The sequence below is a fragment of the Mobula hypostoma genome, chromosome 24 (assembly GCF_963921235.1).
Source record: "Mobula hypostoma chromosome 24, sMobHyp1.1, whole genome shotgun sequence".
In the NCBI taxonomy this organism is placed as follows: domain Eukaryota; kingdom Metazoa; phylum Chordata; class Chondrichthyes; order Myliobatiformes; family Myliobatidae; genus Mobula; species Mobula hypostoma.
In genome coordinates this window covers 14,389,751-14,417,130 of record NC_086120.1, presented here as the reverse complement: position 1 = coordinate 14,417,130, position 27,380 = coordinate 14,389,751, and the positions used below count along the sequence as shown (strand labels likewise).

The following is a 27,380-nucleotide window of genomic DNA, read 5'->3' as shown; positions in this document are numbered from 1 at the left end:
AAAATTGATAATTAGAGGGCAGATTTAAGATAAATGGTTTAAACAAAAGTGCTTTCAGGAGACATTTTACTTAAGAGCTAGATTGTTTGAGAGGATGGAGGATGTTAGTGAAGTTGCACCTGGAATATTATGTACAGGATTGGTTACACTGTTATTAGGATTGATGTCATTAAGCTGGAGAGAGTGGAAAAGTAGGTAGGGACATGTTCAGCACAGCTTTGTGAGCTGAAGGGCATGTATTGTGCTGTAGGTTTTCTATGTTTCTAAAAATTCCAGTCTGAGTTGTGGGGGGGATCATAGGGACAATTTCATGCAGAGGAACTGTGTATATAGAATGAGCAGCTAGAGGAAGTTTTCGAGGCAGGTAATATAAAAACAATTAAGTCACTTGGACAGGTATGTGGATAGGAAAAGTTCGAGAGATATGGGCTAAATGTGGCAAAAGGAGCTTAGACATTTTAGTCAGAGAGTTGGGATGCAGGGCCTGTTTCTGTGCTATATTACTCTATGAATACGAGGAAAAGAGCAGGGAATTAGGATTAATTGTGCAGCCCTTCAAATAGCTTTACAGTCTCTCTTACCATGTTCTCAAAAGACTTGTGTTGTATATAATCTTTTAAGATCAGGCTAGTGGAATTAATATAAATGGGTACTATGGTTGGCATAGACATCGGGTGGCTGATGGGCCTCTTTCTTTTTGACTTTATGACTACATTATTTATTTGTTCTTCCCTTATGGTTTGAGAAGCCAAATCAAATTAAAGCATACGTTTTAAAATACAATGAAAATCAAAGTGGAAAAAAATCTAAATCTAAAATACTCTTTTTTTTGTACTCTATCATGTCAACAGTCCTTTTTTTCCCATGGCTGTTCCTTCTCATAGCACGAGGTTGCTATTAGGAGTCAATTTCAATGTGATAAGTGGAAGGTTTCTATGCAACAAAACCTTTGTGCTTTTGATTAACACACAAAAATATTGGAGCAGCTCAGCTGTCGGGTAGCATTAATGGAGAGCAATAGAGTTGCTTCTTTGGGCTGAGACCCTTCATCAGGGCATGGAGGGTCTCTCTCCAAAATACCACCTCTTTATTCCTCCCCATTGTTGCTGCCTGACCAACTAAGTTCCTCCAGCATTTGATGTGTTACTCTGGATTTCCAGCAACTGCAGGAGCTCTTGCATTTGTGGTTTTGGTGTCTTCTCTCTTGGGTAATGATTGACTCCCATTCTACTTCCATAATTATGTAATTTAAAATCAATACATCATGACGTGGGAATTACTGGTTCAAACCTAAATCACATTGTAGCAAGCTGAACAACAGTTGTTAATCAAGTTACTGTTTAACCATGGTCCTCAATAACACAATGTATAGTAAAACTGGGCCTCATCTGTTTTTAATGGCCCTGACCCATTTAGGTGTTAAATAGTCAATATAATGATCAAGTAACAATTTTTTTCACAACTTGTTCTACCATGGTTATTTTTTCAGTATGAAAATCCAGGAACTAAAGTATTGGGAATAAATAAAACCATAATGGTTGCTAAACCAGATTATATCCGTTTAGTGAACTGAAATTTGGAATTCTGCCTGATCCTGTTGATGATCAGAGGGATACAGTATGGAAAGAGGTCCATCAGCTGATCAAACTACCTATTTGCACTAATCCTATATTAATCCCATTTCATCTATTCTCCTAGACTCTCCCACTACACATGGGGACAATTTATGACAGCCAGTTAATGAGATGTGGAGGGAAACCAGACCATCTGGAGGGAAAGCAGTCATACAAACTCCATACAGAACCAATGTCACAAGTGAAACCTGTGTCTCTGACAGTGCAAGGCAGCAGTTCTGCCAGATTTTCCACTGTGTCACACCACTCTGAGGATGGGTTCATCCACGATAGCTAAAACTGGGAATAAAATAAAACTCTGGCACTCAGCATTTTTGTTGTGCTAGACCTGAAGAAATTTTTCAGACTATTGGATTTCAAGACGAGCCAAGGGGCAAAGCACTGGTATTTCTGAATGATGGGTATAGTGGACTATCGGAGTTTCATTGCATGTTCGGGCAAACCAGAAACAGTGATCTTGACTTTCATCTTTTCATCCTGTAACTAAATGGGATTAGTTGTGATCTAGGCCATTGAGGAGCATTTTGGTGGCTTTGGGCTTGTACTTGCTGGAGTATCAAAAAAAAAAATGAGAAGGGATCTTATTGAAATCTATTGACTATTGAAAGGCCTAGGATATGAAGGGGATGTTTCCTGTAGTGGGACTCTAGGGCAAGAGTGCACAGCCTCAGAATAGAAGGACATCACTTTTGAACAGAGAGGATTAATTTCTCTCATTAGAAGGTGGTGAATCTTGTGAAATTCATTGTCATGTTTGGCTGTGGGGGTCAAGTCAGTGGGTACATTTAAAGCAGAGATTGGTAGGTTCTTGTTTAATAAAGGCATCAGAGGTTACAGAGAGAAGGCAGGAGAATGAGGTAATGAGGGAAGATAACGCCATGATGGGTTGGCAGTGTAGACTTGATGGGCAAAATGGTGTAATTCTGTTCTCATCCTAAAATCTTATTAAAATTTCAGGAGCAGTGGAGCAAGTAACAACAAATTAAAAAAAAATGCAGAGTCACTTGTAGATACTACATGAAATGAAAAGAGATATTAACTGCATGGAGGTGCTGTTTTCCTAAAACTTTTCATTTTGTTTCTTTGAAGGAATACCCAAAGAATCACCACCAGCACAATCCAAAATTCAACAACTAGCAACCCCCTCTCAGCCTACCACTCTCCCAGCACTAACACAGGGTAAGTAGAAGATACTGGAAAACAATATTCATTATCAGATTGCTGACATCTGACCAAGATCTACTAATGTGGCAAGTGTGCAGATTTTTTCCTGCTTGGGATATATGCTGTAGAATCTGAGCATGAAGTTAATAGATCCCTCAGGACATTCTGTCCAATAAGTTAAATTGATGGCAGTGTCTGAAAGGCTATTGACCTCTCATTTCACCTGACAAAGATGCTTACATTTACAACATTCTATTTTCCTGCTGCACGGGCATTGTAAACTTTGTTTGGATGGTAGTTACAGAAGCACAAACCAAATTAATGGACGACACAATAGCACAGATGGTAGAGTGGTTGCCTTGCAGCTTCAGAGAGCCAGGTTCAGTCCTAAGGCAGGGTGCTTTCTGTACGGAGTGTGATGAAACTGCATGGGGTTCCTCCGGGCGCGCTGGTTTAATACTACACCCCAAGATGTGTGAGCTGGTATAGTGACCACTGTAAATAGCCAATAAGTGTAGTGGTAGAATGTAAAGAGTTCATGGGATTGTTGCAAATGTGGGCTCGTTGCCAGAGAGTTGGTGGGTCAAAGGATCAGTTTCTGTGCAGTAAGATCCTGACTCCAGTGAGTTTGCCGATATTGCAGTACACACTTCCAACATCCTTGGAAGTTTATAAATACTTGCAAGTCATCATTAACACTTGTACCGCCTGACATCCTACCATCCGGCAGTTTAAATGGTTTGTGCATTGCTTCTTGTGATGTTGAGACTAGAAGATTTAAATAATTTTTACTATATTTTTGCTATATCAGAGGCCTTTGGTACAAATCTGGCTTTCTCTGAACAGGTTATAATTTGCATACACTTGAGAGTCAAGTTTATTGCCATTGGTGGATGCAGGTTTAATTACATCATTTAAGAGAAGTTTGGGTAGGTACATGGAATAGAGGGATATGGTCCAGGTGTGGATAGATGGGACTAGGCAGAAAAACATTCAGCATGACATAGATGGGCTGAAGGGCCTGTTTCTATGCTGTGCATTGCTCTAAGTACACAGATGCTCAGGTACAATGAAAAGTTTGCTTGCAGTAGCATCACAGTCCATCAGAGATGCAATATTCACAAGAAAACATAAATTAAACTATACAGGATAGAATGCAAATAGAACAGCAAAAAAAGGTTCATAGCAGTGCAGAGTAATCAGTGTTGCTATACTGAAGCAGTGATTCAAGTTGTTCAGACTGGTTCAAGAATTCAGTCTGGTGGTGAGAGCTATCTCCTGCTTGAATGACAGCTGCAAGACAGCGGCCTGGCCCAGATCTTTGATAAATGTTCTCTTTTTGAGGCAGAGACCCATGAAGGGATTTCTGATGTTGAGGAGGGATGTGCTGTGATGTATTGGGCCGAGTTCACTAGTCTTTACAGCTTGTTGCATTCTTGCACATTTGAAATGCCATACCAGACCACAATGTAACCAGTTAGGATACTCCCAATAGTAACACACACAAAATGCTGGTGAACGCAGCAGGCCGGGCAGCATCTATAGGAAGAGGTACAGTCGATGTTTCGGGCCGAGACCCTTGGTCAGGACCAACTGTAAGAAGAGATAGTAAGAGATTTGAGAGGGGGAGGGGGAGATCCAAAATGATAGGAGAAGACAAGAGGGGGAGGGATGAAGCCAAGAGCTGGAAAGTTGATTGGCAAAAGGGATACGAGGCTGGAGAAGGGAGAGGATTATGGGACGGGAGCCCTAGGGAGAAAGCATATCTACTGGAGACAGCTTATCTACTGATGTCTACTATAAGCCTACTGACTCTCACAGCTATCAGGATATTCCTCTTCCCACCCTGTCTCTTACAAAAATGCCATCCCCTTCTCCCATTTCCTCCGTCTCCGCCGCATCTGCTCTCAGGATGAGCCCTTTCATTCCACTTCGAAGGAGATGTCTTCCTTTTTTAAAGAAAGGGGCTTCCCTTCCTCCACCATCAACTCTGCTCTCAAATGCATCTCCCCCATTTCAAGCACATCTGCTCTCACCCCCTCCTCCTGTCACCCCACTAGGAATAGGGTTTCCCTTGTCCTCAACTACCACCCCACCGGCCTCCGGGTCCAACATATAATTCTCCGTAACTTCCGCCAGCTCCAACGGGATCCCACCACTAAGCACATCTTTCCCTCCCACCCTCTCTCTGCTTTCCGCAGGGATCGCTCCCTACGTGACTCCCTTGTCCATTCGTTCCCCCCCATCCCTCCCCACCAATCTCCCTCCTGGCACTTATCCTTGTAAGCGGAACAAGTGCTACACATGCCCTTCCACTTCCTCCCTCACTATCATTCAGGTCCCCAGACAGTCCTTCCAGGTGAGGCGACACTTCACCTGTGAGTTGGCTAGGGTGATATACTGCGTCCGGTGCTCCCGATGTGGCCTTCTATTATTTGGCGAGACCCGATGCAGACTGGGAAATCATTTCGCTGAACACCTACGCTCTGTCTGCCAGAGAAAGCAGGATCTCCCAGTGGCTACACATTTTAATTCCACATCCCATTCCCATTCTGATATGTCTATCCATGGCCTCCTCTACTGTCAAGATGAAGCCACACTCAGGTTGGATGAACAACACCTTATATTCCATCTGGGTAGCCTCCAACCTGATTGCATAAACATTGACTTCCCTAACTTCTGCTAATACCCCATCTTCCTTTTGTACCCCATCCCTTATTTATTTATTTATTTATTATTATTTTTATTTTTTCTCCCTCTGTCCCTCTCACTATAACTCCTTGCCCATCCTCTGGGCTCTCCCCTCCCCCCTGTTTCTTTCTCCCTAGGCTTCCTGTCCCATGATCCTCTCCCAGCTCCAGTCTGTATCCCTTTTGCCGATCAACTTTCCAGCTCTTAGCTCTATCCCTCCCCCTCCTGTCTTCTCCTATCATTTCAGATCTCCCCCTCCCCTTCCCACTTTCAAATCTCTTATTCTCTCTTTTTCAGTTAGACCTGATGAAAGGTCTCAGCCCAAAACATCGACTGTACCTCTTCCTAGAGATGCTGCCTGGCCTGCTGCGTTCACCAGCATTTTTTGTGTGTGTTGCTTGAATTTCCAGCATCACGAGGAAATCTGCAGTTTACTCCCAATAGTAGATCTGTAGAAGTTTGTTATTATGTTTGGTGATACACTGTTCCTCCCCAACCTTCTGAGAAGTTGAAAACACTGGTGTGCCACAAGTGAGTGCAACCTAATTCCATGTGGTAGAACTGACAAGAATGGGGTAGAGGAGAGTCGAGGAAATGATATTGGAGTGCATTCTGGAATTTAAGCTTGATAGATTGACAGAGCCAGAATTCCATACCATCCTACTTAAATGACATCTGGATTAGCACTTAAAGCTGTTGCATTACAAGGCTGTGGGCTTAGAGCCGAATGGTAGAAATAAATAGCTGTATTTTGCAAGGATGTAATGAATTGAATGGCCTCTTGTGTACCATGTACGTCAATAGGCTAGAGAAAATAAACAGAATATCCAAGGCTTCCACTCATGATAACTAAAGTGTGTTTGCTGGACCTTAATTGAATAACTGATTGGCTAGAGATGAGGTGAAAGTGACTGCCCTTGACATCAAGGCACCTTAGTATAACTGAAGCCAAATGGAAAGCTCCCTCAAAGGTTGGAGTCACACCTTCCCCAAAAGGTGCTGGTTGTGTTGTCGGAGGGCAATCATTCCTACCCCAGGATATCACTGCAGGCCTTTCCTAGGCCCAGCCATCTTCAGCAATTGCCTTCCTCACACAAAGTCGGAAGCGGGGACAAACACTGACAATTGAGAAATTTCATATCATCAGCAATGGAAGCAGTCCATGCTTGTAAGCTGTAAGACCAGGACAATACTTGGGCATGGGCTGACAAGCGGCAGGTACCATTCACATCACAAACCAGCTAGAAAATGACCTTCTCCAGCAACAGAGGTAATCATGACCTTGACATACCATGGCACAATTACCTGTAACCAGTACAATCAATATCCTGAGGGTAACCACGGACTAGAAATTCAATTGGACCAGCCATGTAAATATTGGAGCAAGGAGCAGCTTAGAGACTATAAGTAACCTGCCTTCACAAACTCTTTCCATCCTCCACAAGGCTCAATTTAGGTGTATTGAAATATTCTCTACTTGACAATGCCAACAAATCTCAAGAAGCTTGTCACCATCCAGGTAATACAGCCTGCTTTTCCTGCACCATTTGCATACATCAGATTCCATAAAATACAGTGCCATTACTTGCCCAGATTAATCCAAAACTCTCAAAGCAAAATGAACAAGGGAAATGAACTGCTGCCTACAGGGCTTCCTTTCAAGTTTCATGCTATTCTGGCTTGGAGATGCTTGTTGGCCCTTATTCAGTGAAGAGCTAAAATGTCAGCACTCCCTACCCAGCAGCATTTTGGGAGCATTGTCATCAGAAAAGTGTTACAGTTCACACTGCTCACTCACCAGCACCTTTTTGAGGACAATTAGGTTTTTCAGTGAACACTGGCCTTGCCTACAATGTCTGGATACCAAAAAATTTAAAAAAAGATTTGTTTCAAATGCAATGCATCCATATTTCAAAGAGCATATTTACCAAGTAGTCTTAAGCAGAGCGTCCATTCCTTAATACTATATCAGTATGTTTCATTGTTGTGCATAATCATTTGAGAGAAAATTACAGAACTAACTATTTTTAACCATTTTCCCCATTAGCTGTTAATGCGGAGCTGAATTTAAAGTTGATGCGGAGAAGGGCGGCAATGTGGGACTGAGAGACTTCCTGCTGAGGTCCATGTTTATTTGTCAATCTGTGGAACATCCAGTGAAAACTGGGATTGGAGTGATACTTGTGACGTGGCCACGCATGTTGCATTTGACTTTCAAAAACTGTCCTTCTCATTCAACAACACTAAGCCTCTTCACAAAAGCTATATTTTTAATCTTAATCCTGATGATGTGCATGGTTTGATTGTTGTTTTCTTTGTACTTCAAGTTGAAAGATGGTTATGAATACTAATTTAGATGAGAACCATTTCATATTAAAGCAAAAATTGTGAAGTGTGGAGAAATTACTCTAGGGGGTGCTCAGTGAAACCAAGAATTTCTAAGACTTGCCAAATGGAGAATGGGATTTGTGATCCCATGAGTTGTCAACTCCAACATTGAAATCCCAGCTTTAGTCCAATATCTAAAACATCCAAATTGTATTAGTTGGTGGTTGGGACTGCGCTGATACAAAATATTGGAAACCATCAAGGAAATTGGTAAAAATCTACAAACTTTTCTATTAATCAATTAATGGTCTATAATAACCTGACAGAATTTTTTGTTTGAAAAGTGCCAATCAATTTAATGTACTTTAATGTACCATAGTGTTACAAGTGATGTTGACTAACCTTTTGTATTTTGAATGAAGGAAAAAAAATATGCTACAAAGTTTGGGTTTTTAAAAATGAAAAGCAATTTCCAATGGAATTGAATATTGGGACCATAGTTAGAATTGGGGATAAAGACATGGGCATTTGACTACTTTTCTTGAAATACCAGGACTCTATGAGCTATCCAACCTGGACTGTAAAAAGCAGGAGAGAAAAATCTTAAATTAAGAAATCAAGTTTATTTTCTTCACAAAAATATTACTGCACACATGACCAGATCTCTAAATTATTCTTTACTGCCAAATAGTTTAGGATAGATCTATTCCTTCAGGAATGGGATTGAATTGACTTTAAAATAGATTAATAATCCTTGCATGGAGCACATCTATGCAAGAAATGTGTGGGTCCCGGAATGTGGAGGGGGGAAACCTAGCTTTGGCACAAAAAATGTCAAGATTGGTATTCTTAAATCTTGCTCAATAGGTTTTCTGCATGGCTAAGGAGAGTGTGAGAGGGTGGCCGAGGTTAGTGCAACAGGAAGGAAATTTGAAGAACATTCCCTTAAGAAAGTAAAGTGAATTAATACATGAGAATCAAATACTCCTTGTAAGCTGCTTTCAGTATTTTTCATAGAAAAAATGGTTTTTGAATTCCTTTTGTATAATGTATTGACAACTCAAAATACAAGTTGTATAAAGGAGAGGGTAGTCAAACCAAGTATAAAGGACAAAAGATCACATTTTAAAATGGATGAGTCTTAAAAGATTGAGCTTCACCACTAGAGTGCAGACTCCTCTTTTTAAATAGTACTTTGTTTGATTCAGTCATCTGAACTTATTTCAGGTAACTTGTGCTTTATAAGAAAGCTGTGCAGAGTAACCAGCAATGCTGTGCAATAGATCTGAAGACACTTAGTAAAGATTATGCTCTTGTATAACTTTGATGTTAGAATATTAGTGATTTATTCACCTATTAATATACTTTGAAATAATCTGTTTGTAACTGTATTATTTCTATCAATAGTCTCCACATGGTCAGAGTTTAATCAAAGGGAGAAAAGTTCCCTTGTATTCCTGTCAAATACAGGGAGATTGAGCCATAGGACTAATCAATACTGGCCAAAAGATAGAACTTCAGGCTGCTGTGGCATGATTCTATTTCAGATGTCCTTTTAAAAATGATATAGAGAGCATCTGTATAAAGTAATGCTATTAAAGCAAATTACAGTATTGAATATGTATTGGTTATACCAATTAATGTAATTATTTAATTGCAAGCATATTATGTTTTGTAAGAAAATAAAGTCTTCTGAAATATTACAGAATTGTTTTTTATACATTATAATTTGATATACATTGGCTACTATCTTTATTACTTGACAGGGGGATGGGAACCAGAGCACCAGGCCAGAAAGTGGAGGGGTGGAGAGGAAGGTGGATGTCAGGGTCAGGAAAAACAGCCAAGAGCAAAGTAATAGCTACAATGGGGCAGATAGTTTGAAGTGTGCATGTTTTATTGCTTGGAGTATTATAGGTAAAGGTGGTGAACTTAGAGCAAGGGTCCGTCCGTGCAACTATGATGTTGTGGCCATTACAGAGACTTGGTTGAGAGAGTGACAGGAATAGGTGCTTAATATCCAAGGATTTCAACTTTTTAGAAAGGATAGAGAGGGAGCTAAAAGGTGGGGCAGTTATCCCATTAATTAGGGACAATATTACAGCTGCATTCAAAGCAAACATGATGGAGTGCTCATCCATTGGGTCTCTGGCTAGAACTCAAAAACGACAAGGGTGCAATCACTCTGTGATTGTATGTACTTCAGAACCCACCCGCCCCCCAGTAGCCACCGGGACATTGAGGAACCGGTATGCAGGCAGATTAAGGAAAGGTTTAAAAACAATTGGCTTGTCGTCACTGGGGACTCAAGCTTCCCTAATATAAACTGGGACCTTAGTTCAAGTGGTTTAGATGGGGCAGAATCTGTTACATACATGCAAGAGGGTTTTTTAAAAAAATCAATACATCGATAGTCCAACAAGAGGAAGGGCTGTACTGGATCTGTTGTTGGGTAATGAGCCTGGCCAGGTGACCAACCTTTCAGTGGGTGAACATTTAGGGAACCATACCCACAATTCAAAGCTTTAAGATAGCTATTGATAAGGATAAATATGGACCTATGGGAGAGTATTGCATTGGAGCAGGGCAAATTACAAGAGCATTAGGCAGGAAGTAGGGAGAGTTAATTGGGAGCAGCTGTTTTTGGACAAGTCCACATCCAACATGTGTAGGGTGCACACAGTACAGAACAGCTATGTTTCAGTCAGAAGGAAGGACAAGGATGGCAAGGTAAAAGGACCTTGGATGTCAAGAGAGGCAAATTTATTCAAGAAGAAAAAAATATATAAAGTTTAGGAACCTAGACTCAAACAGAGACCTTGAGGATTATATTTTTAAAAAAGCCAAAGAACTTAAGGTATTTAGTAATGCCATGAAAAGTCTTTGGCAAGGAGGATTAAAGAACAATCCTAAGGCATTCAAGAGCAGGGGGATAATTAGGGAGAGGGCAGGACCACTCAAGGATAAAGGAAGGAACACTTACTTGGATGTGGAAGATGTGTGAGGTCCATAATGAGTACTTTGCATTTACCAAGGACAAGGATATGCAGGATAGGGAGATCAGTGTTAATACGCTAGGGCACTGAGGTGAAGGAGGTAGTGGTGTTGGCTCTCTTAAAGAGCATTTAGCTGGATATAACCCAGGTTATTGAGAGAATCAAAAGAAAAGATTGCTGGGGCCTTGAACGATATCATGTCGTCTGGAGGTCTGGAGAATGGCTAATCTTGTTCCATTATTCAAGAAGAGAAACAGGAACAATCCTGGAAACTATAGACTGGTGAGTTTCATATCAGTGGTAGGGAAGTTACTTAAGAGAATTCTTAGAGATAGGATTTATGAGCATTTGGAAAACCATTGCCTAATTAGGGAGAGCCAGCATAGCTTTGTGCGGGACAAGTCATGCCATGATTGAGCTTTTTGACGAGGGTGATCGATGAAGTTAAAGCTGTGGATGTTGTCTATACGGATTTTAGTAACGCATTTGACAAGGTCCATCATGAGAGGCTCATCTAGAAGATTAAGATTCATGAGATCATGGTGAATTGGCCGTTTGGATTCAGACCTGGCTTGCACATAGAAGACAGAAGTGGCTGAAGGAACTCATTCAAGCTGGACGTCTGTAATTAGTGGTGGAGAACCCTGCTGTTTGTGATCCATATAAATGACTTAGATGAAAATTTAGATGAGTGGGTTAGAAAGTTTGTGGATGATACCAAGATTGGTGGTGCTGTGGACGGCCTAGAAGACTGGCAAAGAACACAATGAGATATAGATCAGTTGCAGATCTGGATGGAGAAATAGCAAATGGAGTTTAACCGGGCAAATGTGAAATGCTGGACCTTGGAAGGTCAAATGCAAAGAGACAGTACACTGCTAAAGGCAAGATCCTTAGCAGTGATGAGCGGAAGGATATTGGGGTCTCTGAAAGTGGGAACACAGGTTGATAGGGTGGTCAAAAAGGTATATGGCATGCTTGCCCTTATTAGTTGAGGCATTCAAAAGTCAGTAAATTATGTTGCAACATTTAAGAATAAATTGGACAGATACATGGATGGGAGGTGTATGGAGGGATATGGTCCGTGTGCAGGTCAGTGGGACTAGGCAGAAAATGGTTCGGCACAGCCAAGAAGGGCCAGAAGGCCTGTTTCTGTGCTGTAGTTTTTCTATGGTTTCTATGGTTTCTTTATAAGTCTTTAATTAGGTCACCTCTGGATTCACTTCTGGTTGCCCCATTATAGGAATAATATTGAGGCTTTGGAGAGGGTGCAGAAGATGTTTAGACAGGATGATGCCTGGATTAGAGGGCATGTGCTATAACGAGAGGTTGTATAAACCTGAGTTGTCTTCTTTTCCTCCAGAGTGGTCCCTACTGATAGTCAAAGCTTTGGGAGAAAAAAAGTTGAGGAAACAAAAGGGCAACTCCTGCCAGGATGCATGCGTGAGGCAAAACCGCAATGGTATATCACTGGATAGTGTTATCTCATTTGTAACACTTTACTCAAACATCATTTGATTTGATTACTGTCTCACTAGTCCCTTCTCAGTCCGTTCTGTAACCTGCCTTCTCCCAGTTCACCTTCTGTGATTTTTAAATCGTAACATTGGAACAACATAATCAAAGGCTCTAACCATCCCAGATATTCTCTCTCCTTAAAGAAGAGAAAATCTGCAGATGCTGGAAATCTAAGCAACACACTCAAAATGCTGGAGGGACGCAGCAGGCCAGGCAACATCTGTGAAAAAAGTACAGTCAATGTTTCAGGCTGAGACCCTTTGGAAGGGGTGGAGAAAAAAAGATGAGGAGTAGATTTAAAAGGTAGTGGTGGGGGGGAGGGAGAGAGAAACACAAGGTGAAAGGTGAAACTGGGGGGGGAGGGGAGGGGAGGGATGAAGTAAAGAGCTGGGAAGTTGATTGGTGGAAGAGATACAGGGCTGGAGAAGGGGGAATCTAAAAGGAGAGGACAGAAGGCCATGGAAGAAAGAAAAGGGGGAGGAGCACTGGGGGAGGCAATGGGCAGGCAAAGAGATAGGGTGAGAGAGGGAAAAGGGGATGGGAAATGGTGAAGAGGTGGGATTACCAGAAGTTCGAGAAATTGATGTTCATGCCATCAGGTTGGAGGTAGCGGGACGGAATACAAGGTGTTGTTCCTCCAACCTGAGTGTGGCCTCATTGCGACAGCAGGGGAGGCCATGGATTGACATATCGGAATGGGAAGTGGAATTAAAATGGGTGGCCACTGGGAGATCCTGCCTCTTCTAGCAGATGGAGTGTAGGTGCTCAGCGAAGCCGACTCCCAATCTATGTTGGGTCTCACCGATATACAGGAGGCCACGTTGGGAACACCAGTCACGGTATTTGACCCTAACAGACTCACAGGTGAAGTGTCACCTCACCTGGAAGGACTGTTTGGTTTGGAGCTCTGAATGGCAGTGAGGGAGGAGGTGTCGGGGCAGGTGTAGCATTGTTCTGCTTGCAAGTATAAGTTCCAAGAGGGAGATCAGTGGGAAGGAATGAATGGACAAGGGAGTTACATAGGGAGCGATCTCTGCAGAAAGCAGTAAGAGAGAGTGTGTGTGTGTGTGTGGAGGGGTAGGGGAGAGAGAGATATGCTTGGTGGAGGGATCCTGTTGGAGGTGGTGGAAGTTTCGGTGAATTATGTGCTGGACGCAAAGGCTGGTGTGGTGGTAGGTGAGGACAAGAGAAACCCTATCCTTGATAGGGTAGTGGGAGCATAGGGTAAGAGTAGATGTGCATGAAATGGAAGAAATGCGGTTGAGGGCAGCAATGATGGTGGAGGAAGGGAAGCCCCTTTCTTTGAAAAAAGAGGACATCTCCTTCGTTCTGGAATGAAAAGCCTCATCCTGAGAACAAATGTGGCAGAGACAGATGATTTGAGAGATGGGGATGGCATTTTTACAAGTAACAGGATGGGAAGAGGTATAGTCCAGGTAACTGTGTGTCCATGGGTTTGTAATAGACATCAGTAGATAAGCTGTCTCTAGAGATAAGAGACAGCGAGATCAAGAAAGGGGAAGGAGGCTTCTTCCCCACTCCAGCTTCCAATCAGGCAGAAGATACATAAACCTGGAAGCATATACTGCCAAGCATGAGGACAGCTTTTACTGATGTAAAAAGACTGTCATAGAATCCTCTGGTACAATAAAATAGATTATTGACCTCAATCTACTTTAAGACCATGCAACCTATTGTCTGCCTGCACTGAATTTTCTCAGCAACTGTAACATTTTGTTTGCATTCTGTTCTTGCTTTTCCCCTGTACTACCTCAAATACTCTGATTTGATGAAATTATCTGTATAGATGACACACAAGAAAAAGTTTTTCCACTGTAGCTCAGTACATATGACCAACATCAATTTCTAGCAATAGGTCAAAGGAAGCCAACAATGAAGTGGGATTAGATGTATAGTACTTGTCAAGATGCAGGTGTTTAAATTTTCATTAAGATTAGTTCTGTTGTTTATCAGTATCATGGTGTTTTTGCATTGACCAAATTCATCAGAGGTGAACTTCTAAGGGTAGTTGAATACTAGAGAGGCTGAAGGCCATTTATGGTTACAACTTCTCCCTGCATTTTTCTTGGAGTTGACCCATGGTGAAGATCATGTCCACTATGCCTCTAACTGGGTGGAGTCCACATGGTGTTTTGGAGAGCAGCTACTTAGCCTCTGAGATGAAGCAAGTGAGATGATCCTGCCAATCATTTTATCCTTGACAGATAAAGCTGAGAACCATCTGTAGTTACCACAATTAGACTGTCTCTTTCTTGAAGATAATCATGATTTCCTGCGATCTCCTCTTCCCAGTTGTGGGCAATGCCATTTGTGCTGTGATTGAAAATTTAAGATCTCAGATTGGTATGATCTCCTTCCAAGGCTTTGTTATTTTTGAGTTCTGATGTGGCCTTTCCAGCTTGTCAGTCAGGAGTGGTGGTAAGTCTGACTGGTCGGAGTGCAGTGGGCCATGGATAGAGTCAGAGTGGAGGTTGTTTTGAAGTATTCCTTCCTTTGGTTCTAATCAGGGGTTCTTTGGCACTTGAGAAGCCCTTGTGTTTGGACCACAATGGATGCCAAAGAACCTCTGACTTTCAGTGCATTGTTAAGCCTTCAGTATTCTTTTTAGCCACCATTTTTTCCTTAGGTCAAGAGTTTTCCGCCAGACCTCTACCTTGAGGAGCTTGAAGAGCTCTTTCATATTCCCCTTGAGTGCGGGCAGCACTTCCAATCCAGGAATACCTCAGCTTTCTGATTGATTAGCTCTCCGGATCTACTTGCCATTTTTTAAAAAACTAAATCATGCTTGCTAGAGAAGCAAAAAAAAAAGGGACAAATGATGGTTTGAGGAATCAAATAACAGATTTCATGTTTCACCTCTGGAACCTGACCAGAGTGGACAGCAAATCATGTGCCACATGCTTGTTGTCAAATCCATTGCTGTGTAGCAGATTTAATCAAAATGCTGGATCATTTGCTCTGGTGGGATGATTCAGCACAGAAGTATGTCCATAATGAATCTGGCTCAGGCTGTGGACTATTTGTAAAGAGGATAACACAGGCTGGCACCATTCCTCCCTGTAACCTTTCTTTCCCTCCCACATGACACTGCCAAGAAGTGCTGGTAAGTTTCCAGCAATCTGAGCTGCTTGCCCATCACTAAGGCACTGATTTGCACAGTTATCCAAAGCAATCGGAGGAATTTCTTATCCAAAATGGCAGATTTATTCCTGTATTTCCATTGGTCAGTCAGTGAGGCTATGTGGCTCAGTGTCATATTTGCAAATGTGCCTTGGAAAGCCACCTTGGAGAGATTTTGACCCCCAGAGAAACCCTAATGTTCTTCTTCACAAAAGTCAGTCACTAGTAGGATATACTGCTCCTTTGTCTTATGGTCTTCATGGTCTATACCGTGCACAGATCAGATTATGAAATCATATACTGCATGATAGATGGATAGAGCATCAGAATGTACAGTCAGAACTGCTTGCTTGTGGGTACCAACATTAGACACAAAATGTAACCACATGTGCAACCAGTTATTGGATGCTAGGTGACTTGCCATCAATTGCAATAAGCACTTCATTGCAGAAATATGTAACTGGCGTGCACATCATGTTGAGACGCAGCCAGCTTATTCTGGCCAGAGAAGAACTTCAGTTATCTAACAAATAACCAGATAGGTATGTCTGTTCCTTTGCAAGTTAGAAAGGTGCACTGTTCCAGGTTTGTCAAGTTGGCAAAAAAAAAGTTAAACAAATTGCTGGAAGAACTCAATCAAGCAGCATCTGAAACGCTAAGTGGTTTCTCTTTCTGTAGATGTTCCTTATCCATAGAGTTCCTCAAGAATTTTTCTTTGTTTTAGATTCAGGCAACTGCAGTTTTTTTTCCCAAAAAATTAAAGCTGTTTGTGTTTTTCTCCCCCAGGTGTTTTTAAGTAACCCAGAAATTGACCTTATTTGACTACTGCCATGTAACAGAATACAAATTCAATATGAATTCACATTGTAACTGCATTAGAAACCATAGAACCATAGAAACTACAGCACAGAAACAGGCCCTTTGGCCCTTCTTGGCTGTGCTGAACCATTTTCTGCCTAGTCCCACTGACCTGCACACGGACCATATCCCTCCATACACCTCCCATCCATGTATCTGTCCAATTTATTCTTAAATGTTAAAAAAGAACCCGCATTTACCACCTCGTCTGGCAGCTCATTCCATACTCCCACCACTCTCTGTGTGAAGAAGCCCCCCCTAATGTTCCCTTTAAACTTTTCCCCCCTCACCCTTAACCCATGTCCTCTGGTTTTTTTCTCCCCTTGCCTCAGTGGAAAAAGCCTACTTGCATTCACTCTATCTATACCCATCATAATTTTACATACCTCTATCAAATCTCCCCTCATTCTTCTACGCTCCAGGGATTAAAGTCCTAACCTATTCAACCTTTCTCTGTAACTGAGTTTCTCAAGTCCCGGCAACATCATTGTAAACCTTCTCCGCACTCTTTCAACCTTATTAATATCCTTCCTGTAATTTGGTGACCAAAACTGAACACAATGCTCCAGATTCGGCCTCACTAATGCCTTATACAACCTCATCATAACATTCCAGCTCTTATACTCAATACTTTGATTAATAAAGGCCAATGTACCAAAAGCTCTCTTTACGACCCTAACTACCTGTGACGACACTTTTAGGGAATTTTGTATCTGTATTCCCAGATCCCTCTGTTCCACTGCACTCCTCAGTGCCTTACCATTGACCCTGTATGTTCCACGTTGGTTTGTCCTTCCAATGTGCAATACCCCACACTTGTCAGTATTAAACTCCATCTGCCATTTTTCAGCCCATTTTTCCAGCTGGTCCAAGTCCCTCTGCAGGCTCTGAAAACCTTCCTCACTGTCTACTACACCTCCAATCTTTGTATCATCAGCAAACTTGCTGATCCAATTTACCACATTATCATCCAGATCATTGATATAGATGACAAATAACAATGGACCCAGCACTGATCCCTGTGGCACACCACTAGTCACAGGCCTCCATTCAGAGAAGCAATTCTCTACCACCACTCTCTGGCTTCTTCCATCGAGCCAATGTCTAATCCAATTTACCACCTTTCCATGTATACCTAGCGACTGAATTTTCCTAACTAACCTCCCATGCAGGACCTTGTCAAAGGCCTTACTGAAGTCCATGTAGACAATATCCACTGCCTTCCCTTCATCCACTTTCCTGGTAACCTCCTCGAAAAACTCCAACAGATTGGTCAAACATGACCTACCACGCACAAAGCCATGTTGACTCTCCCTAATAAGCCCCTGTCTATCCAAATGCTTGTAGATTCTGTCTCTTAGTACTCCCTCCAATAATTTACCTACTACTGACGTTAAACTCACCGGCCTATAATTTCCCGGATTACTTTTCGATCCTTTTTTAAACAACGGAACAACATGAGCCACTCTCCAATCCTCCGGCACTTCACCCATAGACAGCGACATTTTAAATATTTCTGCCAGGGCCCCCGCAATTTCAACACTAGTCTCCTTCAAGGTCTGAGGGAACACTCTGTCAGTTCCCGGGGATTTATCCACTTTAATTTTCCTCAAGACAGCAAGCACCTCCTCCTTTTCAATCTGTACAGTTTCCATGGTCTCACTACTTGATTCCCTCAATTCCATAGATTTCATGCCAGCTTCCTTAGTAAATACAGACACAAAAAACCTATTTAAGATCTCCCCCATTTCCTTTGGTTCCGTACAAAGCCGACCACTCTGATCTTCAAGAGGACCAATTTTATCCCTTACAATCCTTTTGCTCTTAATATACTTGTAAAAGCTCTTTGGATTATCCTTCACTTTGACTGCCAAGGCAACCTCATGTCTTCTTTTTGCCCTCCTGATTTCTTTCTTAAGTATTTTCTTGCACTTCTTATACTCCTCAAGCACCTGATTTACCCCCTGTTTCCTATACATTTCATACAACTCCCTCTTCTTCTTTATCAGAGTTGCAATATCCCTTGAGAACCAAGGTTCCTTATTCCTATTCAATTTGCCTTTAATCCTGACAGGAACATACAAACTCTGCACTCTCAAAATTTCCCCTTTGAAGGCTTCCCACCTACCAATCACATCTTTGCCAGAGAATAACCTGTCCCAATCCACGCTTTTTAGATCCTTTCTCATTTCTTCAAATTTGGCCTTCTTCCAGTTCAGAACCTCAACCCTAGGACCAGATCTATCCTTGTCCATGATCAAATTGAAACTAATGGTGTTATGATCACTGGAACCAAAGTGCTCCCCTACACAGACTTCTGTCACTTGCCCTAATTCGTTTCCTAACAGGAGATCCAATATTGCATCCCCTCTAGTTGATCCCTCTATATACTGATTTAGAAAACTTTCCTAAACACATTTTACAAACTCTAAACCATCTAGACCCCTAACAGTATGGGAGTCCCAATCAATGTATGGAAAATTAAAATCCCCTACCACCACAACTTTATGTTTCCTGCAGTTGCCTGCTATCTCTCTGCAGATTTGCTCTTCCAAGTCTCGTTGACTATTGGGTGGTCTGTAATACAATCCCACTAATGTGGCCATACCTTTCCTGTTTCTCAGCTCCACCCATAAGGACTCAGTAGACAAGCCCTCTAATCTGTCCTGCCTGAGCACTGCTGTAATATTTTCCCTAACAAGCAATGCTACTCCCCCACCTTTCATTCCTCTGCCTCGATCACATCTGAAACATCGGAACCCTGGAATATTAAGCTGCCAGTCCTGCCCCTCCTGTAGCCAAGTTTCACTAATTGCTACAACATCATAATTCCACGTGTCAATCCACGCCCTCAACTCATCCGCCTTCCCCGCAATACTCCTAGCACTGAAATATATACAACTCAGAAGATTTTTACCACCACTCACAACCTTTCTATCAGCGGATTTGCTTAAACTTTCAATATCATTTATTTTCACCCCAGCTACACTGTCAGCTCCGGCACTCTGGTTCCCATCCCCCTGCAAATCTAGTTTAAAGCCTCCCCAATAGCACTAACAAACCTCCCTGAAAGGATATTGGTCCCCCTGTGGTTCAAGTGTAACCCGTCTCTCTTGTACATGTCCCACCTGCCCCAGAAGAGGTCCCAATGATCCTGAAATCTGAAACCCTGCCCCCTACACCAGTTCCTCAGCCACTTGTTCCTCCTCCAGAGCATCCTATTCCTACCCTCACTGGCACCTAGCACAGGTAGCAATCCTGAGATTACCACCCTCGAGGTCCTGCTTTTCAACTTCCTACCAAGCTCTCTATACTCACTGTCCAGGACCTCTTCACTCTTCCTTGCTATGTCATTGGTACCGATGTGCACCACGACATCTGGCTGATCACCCTCCCACTTCAGAATGTCATGCAATCGATCAGAGACATCCTTGACCCTGGCACCCGGGAGGCAACAAACCATCCTGGATTCTCTGTCACGACCACAGAACCTCCTATCTGCACCTCTAACTATCAAGTCCCTTATCACTACTGCTCTCCTCTTTTTCCCCCCTCCCTTCTGCACTGCAGAGCCAGACCCAGTGCCAGAGATCCAGCTACTGCAGCTAGTCCCAGGGTAAGTCATCCCCCCCAACAGTATCCAATGTGGTATACTTGTTGTTGAGGGGAATGGCCACAGGGGAACCCTGCTCTCCCTGCCCTTTCCCCTTCCCTCGCCTGACAGTGACCCAATTTCCTGTCCTCTGCTCCTTTGGCGTAACTACCTCCCTGTAGCTACGATCTATAATCTCCTCATTCTCCCGAATGATCTGCAGGTCATCCAGCTCCTGCTCCAGTTCCCTAACGTGGTTTGTTAGGAGCTGCAGCTGGATGCACTTCCTGCAGGTGCCATTGTCAGGGACACCGGAGGGCTCCCTGACTTCCCACATCCTGCAAGAGGAGCATTCCAACATCCTGCCTGGCATTCTCTCTACTCTAAAGAATCTAAACAAAAAACCTACCAGAACCTACCCTGGCCTCTACCTGTTCTCGCCGAAGCCTGTTTGAGCCAAAGCCGCCCCACTCTGACTCAGTCCACTCCGACGATGGCCGCTGTATATGGTGGTCTGCTTTTAAAACCTTGGCGCGCTATGTCACGCACCTGCGCAGTGCAGACCCTTCTCCCCGAGCAGTTTTAAAAAAAAACGACTTTTTCGACCCGAATTCTTCCGCTCACTTCTTCAGCTACTTGCTTCGACTGAAACAAGAACCGTTGAAATTTTCCCTTTTTAAACCTTGGCGCGCTACGTCACGCGCCTGAGCAGTGCAGACAAACAAAACTTTATTTCTACAGTAACATTTCTTTTGAGGAACAGATGGAAATAGGATTTAGTAAAGTTAATTCTTTGACATCTTGTTAAAAACTGCTAACTTGACAGAGCGAAGCCTCGATGAAATAGACTTTGCTTGATATATAGACTGAGTTCCACCCACCATTAACCGCTACTCAACTAGGAAGCTTATCTAATTGTCAACAATAATTTAATTAACTTATTTTCTTCCCCCTTTTAGGCAATAATAAAATAAGTTATGATTCAATGGACACCAGCTACTAATCATTACTCATGTAGCCATTCTTCACATGGGGCAAGTACTACAGCTCTCCTACTCAGAATTACACTCCTCCCCCTATTTGGACTTACTATCACCACTATCATGGAGTTTCAGTATGCGAGTGACAAGGCCATCACAGCACGCTCTGAAGAAGACCTCAAATGTATCCTGGATGCCTTTGCTAAGGTATATTGGACCCTGGGTCTTGTTTTGATTATTAAAAAGACACAGGCCATATATCAGCCATCTCCCAACCACTTACTCAGCCCGCCATAAAAGTTGACTACATTGCACTTTTCCTACCTATGCAGCACTCTCTCCTCAAAAGCAGACATTGACTCAGATCAGCCACTACCTGAAACGTGCTCGTGGAGCCCGTACAAGATTAAGGGAAAAAGTCTTTGAAGAGTGCAACCTACAGGTCGAAACAAAACTTTTGGACTACACCCCAGTCATCATTCCTACATTGCTGTATGGAGCTGAATTGGCAAGGACTCTGCGGTTTGACGTTTAATATTCTGTGTGCTTTTCACTCGTCTTTTGCTGTTTGTGCGATTTGTTCTTTTTCTTTTGTGTATTAGGTGTTTGATGTTTTTTTTGGAATGGGTTCCATCATGTTTCTTTGTTTCGTGACTGCTTGCTGGGACACAAATCTCAGGGTTCTATACTGCATGCACACTTTGATAATAAATGTACTTTGAATCATGACCACCTACAGCAGGCACCTGAAAGCCCTCAAACAATACCACCAAAGAGCCTTATGAAAGATTTTGAGGATCATTTGGAAGAACAAATGCACTAACACCAGCGTACTGGAGGAAGTCAACATGAACTGTGTCTCCACCATGGTAAAGCAACACCAACTCTGATGGATAGGTCATGTCATTTGGTTGCCTAACTCAGTCTCTCCAAACAGATCCTTTACTCCCAGTTGTAGGAAGTGAGCCCCTGTTGGGCAAAGGAAATAATTGAAAGATAACATCAAAATAAGCCTGAAGAAATTCAACATTACATACAAGAACTGGGAAGGCATTGCGCTCAATAGATAGACCTGGAGGAAATCTGTTCGAGGTGGAGTGCACTATATATGAAGGACTTCCCCTATGCTGTAGCAAGCAAGCAGGAGCACAAAAGGAGAGAGTGAACAACCAAAAGACCCAACAGTCAAACAGAGCCACCACTGCACCAGAATGTGGATCCTCGATCAGCCTCTCTACAGCCACCTGAGGACCCACCAGTAGACACCACCACAGGAGAACATCATACTTGACTCCAGTGATTGTACACACATGCCCTTAGAAGTTCTTTATCTATACACAGTAAATTGGCTCTTAACCAGATAATTAAGTTAATTGTTTCTGGAACATAGGTTATGATATCACTCGTGTGACTTACATATTAAATTGAATTTTACTTACCTGGCATTAGTTACCATCCTTAACGGCTGCCTTGTAGTGTTCTTCCTCAGGTTTTACATGACTACCATCTTCAGAAACCCAGAGCCATTTTACAAAGTAAATGCCATGAGTAAAAACATTAACAACAGGAATTCTGCAGATGCTGGAAATTCAAGCAACACACATCAAAGTTGCTGGTGAACGCAGCAGGCCAGGCAGCATCTCTAGGAAGGGGTACAGTCGACGTTTCAGGCCGAGACCCTTCGTCAGGACTAACTGAAGGAAGAGTTAGTAAGAGATTTGAAAGTGGGAGGGGAGGGGGAGATCCAAAATGATAGGAGAAGACAGGAGGGGGAGGGATGGAGCCAAGAGCTGGACAGGTGATTGGCAAAGAGGATACGAGAGGATCATGGGACAGGAGGTCTGGGGAGAAAGACAAGGGGGGGACGACCCAGAGGATGGGCAAGGGGTATAGTCAGAGGGACAGAGGGAGAAAAAGGAGAGTGAGAGAAAGAATGTGTGTATAAAAATAAATAACAGATGGGGTACGGGGGGAGGTGGGGTATTAGCGGAAGTTAGAGAAGTCAATGTTTATGCCATCAGGTTGGAGGCTACCCAGACAGAATATAAGGTGTTGTTCCTCCAACCTGAGTGTGGCTTCATCTTTACATTAGAGGAGGCCATGGATAGACATGTCAGAATGGGAATGGGATGTGGAATTAAAATGTGTGGCCACTGGGAGATCCTGCTTTCTCTGGTGGATAGAGCGTAGGTGTTCAGTAAAGCGGTCTCCCAGTCTGCGTCGGGTCTCGCCAGTATATAGAAGGCCACATCGGGAGCACTGGACGCAGTATATCACCCCAGCTGACTCACAGGTGAAGTGTTGCCTCCCCTGGAAGGACTGTTTGGGGCTCTGAATGGTGGTAAGGGAGAAAGTGTAAGGGCATGTGTAGCACTTGTTCTGCTTACACGGATAAGTGCCAGGAGGGAAAACATTTGTTGTAGTTTGTTGGAAAGAACCATGCTGGAATTGGATATTCAGGCAGACTTGTACATTGGCTTCATATATATGGGTTTAGACCATATATGCTTCACGGTATATTCTAGCCTCTGAGATGTCTCTAGCAATACATCTTCCCCATAACCAAAATTTAAAAGGACAGACTACAACTCTAGGGTTGTTGTTTTGACCTGACTGGACACCGATTAAGTGATGCAGAACAACCTCAAAGAACCAAGCTGCCAATGGGTAGGGGATACTTTGGCTTTCTTCAATTTGTGCCAGTGATAAGATGTCCTCCTATCAATGAAAACACATTCAAACTGTGGAAGGGCCCAGATTATCCATTCTTTCATTTCAGTATATTAAAACCACCACGTAATTGCAATCTGGTGTGTGCAACATAGAACAGTAGTAGAGGAGTGCCAATGTCTCAAAAACCAAAGGAAAGCAAGTGGTGAAAACTGTCTCTGATAATTTTAAGACTATACCACAATGCTTCCGATGCTTGCTATACATTATTTTGCAAAGAGTTGTCATTTGGCTGACTTACTGAGAGCTATCAGCATCTGCAACACAACTCCAATAGAAGTCATGGCGTTTCTGGAGTTTTGTTTAGATACACTAACATCTCTGAGCACTTAACATCAACAAAAACAGAATCAATAAAAGTGTTATAGGCAAAGCAGAATTCTCCAAAATGGTTTACTATTAGGCTGTGGGGAAGGAATCAGCTCTAACAATGATTGTGCTTTGAAAAATGTATTGTACTGCTAGGATATTAGTCCCGCTGGTGGGAAAATTGTATTTCCTTAAAGTGCAACAGCATGTGGTTCAATGCCTGGCAAAGAAGCGTGTTTGCAGATCAACTATTAAATTATACTGTTGTTAAAAATATAGTACTACCCTTTAATGCCTAAATTACATAATAGAAGAGGCAGCCCGACTCCCTCCAAGAGATTGGCATAAACAGACAATATGAATGGTAATTACAAGGACTTGGCAAAGTGTCAGGCGACTCCAGCTGCTTCCAACTCTCTGAAAGCCCTACTTATCTTGCCTTGCATCCTCCATTTGTATTTACTCATCCAGTAATTGGAAAATGACTAACATTTACATAAAACAATAGATTTCATGATCTTCTTTAATTTTAAAGCAAATCTTCTCTTCCCCTCTCTCCTAATACCTTCTGCAAGTAAACTAAAGATAGGTTTCAGAATTTGATTTGCACTTCAGTAAAAAAAACTGGAGATTTTGTTTACAATATAACCTTGTGAATTAAAATGATGGTATATTAGATCAAGTGTGGTTGATAGGCATTTAAAACTTATTCACCATCTTTTTGATGCAATTTTCCTTCAAATAGACATCTCAGATGAGGAAAAACACAAGTAGATGGACACGAGACCCACCTTAGCTGGAGTCTTCCAAAGTGATTGAAAAAATTGTTACGGTTTCATTAAATCGGGAGGAGGTCATTAAACTGGAAAGAGTGCAAAAAAGATTTATGTTACCAAGACAGGAGGGTTTGAGTTTTAAGGAGAGGCTGTATATGCTCCCCCCTCCCCCAAACCATAGAATGCTCAGTGTGATCTTAGAGGTTTATAAAATCATGAGGGGCACAGATGAAGTCAGTACCCATATTCTTTCCCCCATGGTAGGGGAGACCAAAACTAGTGGTCATAGGTTTAATGCCAGAGGAGAATGATTTAAAAAGGCACCTGACAGGCAACAGTTTTCTTCGTGGAAGTGTAGTGATGCAACACTGAGTGTCATAGGAAGTCATTCCTGCCTGTGGCCATCCAACTTTACAACTCCTCCCTTGGAGGGTCAGACACCCTGAGCCAATAGGCTGGTCCTGGACTTACTTCCTGGCATAATTTACATATTACTATTTAATTACTTATGGTTTTATTACTATTTAATTATTTATGGTGCAACTGTAACGAAAACCAATTTCCCCTGGGATCAATAAAGTATGACTATGACCATATTGAACAACATACCAAAGCAGTGGAGGTAGATACAGTTATGATATGAAAAAAAAAGAGGAATTTGGGCCAAATGCAGGCAAATAGGTCTAGATCAGGAAGGCTACTTGGTCAGAGTGGACAATTTAGGCCTAAAGGCCTGCTTTTCATGCAGTACAACTATGTCTAACTATTTGCAAAAGAAGCCTCAGAAAGGAGGATATGAATTTGCCCAAACAGAAGGAATGACGAGCCTGGTGCTTTTTTTTGGCGTAAAAACATTTGGCCAATTCTGCCAACCTACTCTGAATAGTCTCTTAGGGTAACAATAGCATTGGGAGGCATAGGGATGTTGATTCAGAAGCTAATCAATAACTCACCTATAGAAATGGAAGTAGAGCCATGGCTCTTGGGAGGTTGTGGTGGGGGAATAGAACCTACAAATAGGAAAACAAGTTTGAAAACATTAGAATGTTGCTTTTTAACTCTCAAGCCCCAGAGACAAACTAAAGTGGTCTTCGAGGACTCATCATTCTAGATTTGTGCCTCACTGCCCAATCCTGATTTGTCAACATCTGATCAGTTCACATCAGCCGAGATGACACAGTTCAGGTTAGCTAATGACAAGTGTTTGTGCCCATACCTACTCAATTAAAGTAAGCAACACCTTTTCTTCCTCATTTTACAATCAACAAATCATTCAGGCATTGAGACATCAGATTGGTTTACACTTCCCTTCCTGTATTAGAATAGCACCAGTGCATTACAAAGCATTGCTCCCAGCTGCAGCCACAAAAGATAACCATCTACCCAAGTGTCAGTTTTTTGGGCAACTCAGCTGCGAGCCTCCTGATGCATCTAAATCTATGATTTAGGATTCACAATTGCAGTCAAGGAACCTGTTCAAAAGTATATAGAGAATTAGGGCATTCTGTAAGCGTACTAACTGACAACGCAATAAAAATGAAGTTGCAAAGTATTGTCAATTTCTCACTTAACTGGAACAAGTCAAAGAGTCAGCTAGTAAACTTTCTACAGGTCTACCAGGTTGTAGAGAGAAACTCATGGATCCAACTGAATAAACTAAAACTGCGTAAGTCCACAACATAGCAGCAAGAAAAATGTATTTCATACCAATATTAGTTCTTTGCAATGATACCAACAGGAAAGAGGCTTTCAGAATGTGAAAGCTACAAAAGGAGGAACTTCAAAGAAGTTTTAGCAATTCAGCTGAGAGACCGTGAGGGAGAATCTTAAATGTTTACACTCAACATTGATCAGTTTCCTCCGTGAGGTAAACCCCAGAGTTAAGTTGCGTATTGAGGTGATGCAGTAGATAATGTTGCTGCCCCACAGCTCCAATAACCCAGGTTCAATCCTGACCTTAGCCTCTGTCTATGCAGAGTATACTCCTTCCCTCTATGATCACAGGTTTCCTCCAGATGCTTTTGGTATCCTCCATTTCAATGAGGAGCTGACAGCTTAATTGGCCATTGTAATTGTTCCCAGTGTGGTGACCAGTGAATCAGGGAAAAGTTAATGCAGGTGAGGGAATGCAGGGAAATAAGTGGGAGAATGGGACTGATGTGAATGCCAAGGGCATTTGTGTTATACACACAAGTACGAAGATATACTGCAGTCTACATTTGTACCATGGAAGGCAATTAATCAAGAAAACATTCCAGAAAAATAATGTACAGAAACTTCAGGTAATTGCCCTCCCCTTCATCATTCCTGTTTCTCTCTCTCACCTTATCTCCTTACCCAGGGGTCCCCAACCTTTCTCGCGCCGTGGACCAGTTTAATATTGATGATATTGCGAACCTGCTGACCCGCGGGGGGGTGGTGTTCAAGTTCAAGAGTGCATGACAGGGAATGAGGAAAGATGCAGCTGACTCATATCGCCAAATCATATAATTTCCTCGCAGCCCGGTAGCCCATCTTTGCGGCCCCGTAGTTGGGGACCACTGTCCTTACCTACCCATCATCGCCCTCTGGTTCTCCTCTTCCTCCCCTTTCTTCCATGGTCTCCCATCAGATTGTCCCTTCTCCAGCTCTTTATCTCTTTCAGCAATCAACTTTCCAGCCCT

The 27,380-nt window shown here is 42.5% G+C and overlaps 1 protein-coding gene across 3 annotated transcripts in view; it reads left to right on the top strand.

Annotated features, from left to right (window-relative positions):
- Nucleotides 1-22,565, top strand: part of LOC134337544 (signal-transducing adaptor protein 1-like) — a 54,909-nt gene extending 32,344 nt beyond the window's left edge. For 2 of the 3 annotated variants that reach the window (XM_063032657.1, XM_063032659.1), the window contains 2 exons: nt 2,724-2,813; nt 7,537-9,509. In XM_063032657.1, coding sequence (XP_062888727.1) covers nt 2,724-2,813; nt 7,537-7,595 — 149 coding nt within the window. In that variant the 3' untranslated portion in view covers nt 7,596-9,509. Of the gene's footprint in view, nt 1-2,723; nt 2,814-7,536; nt 9,510-20,881 lie in introns of those variants that run through there. The other variant, XM_063032658.1, reaches the window with a different exon arrangement.
- The last annotated feature ends 4,815 nt before the right edge of the window (nt 22,566-27,380 follow it).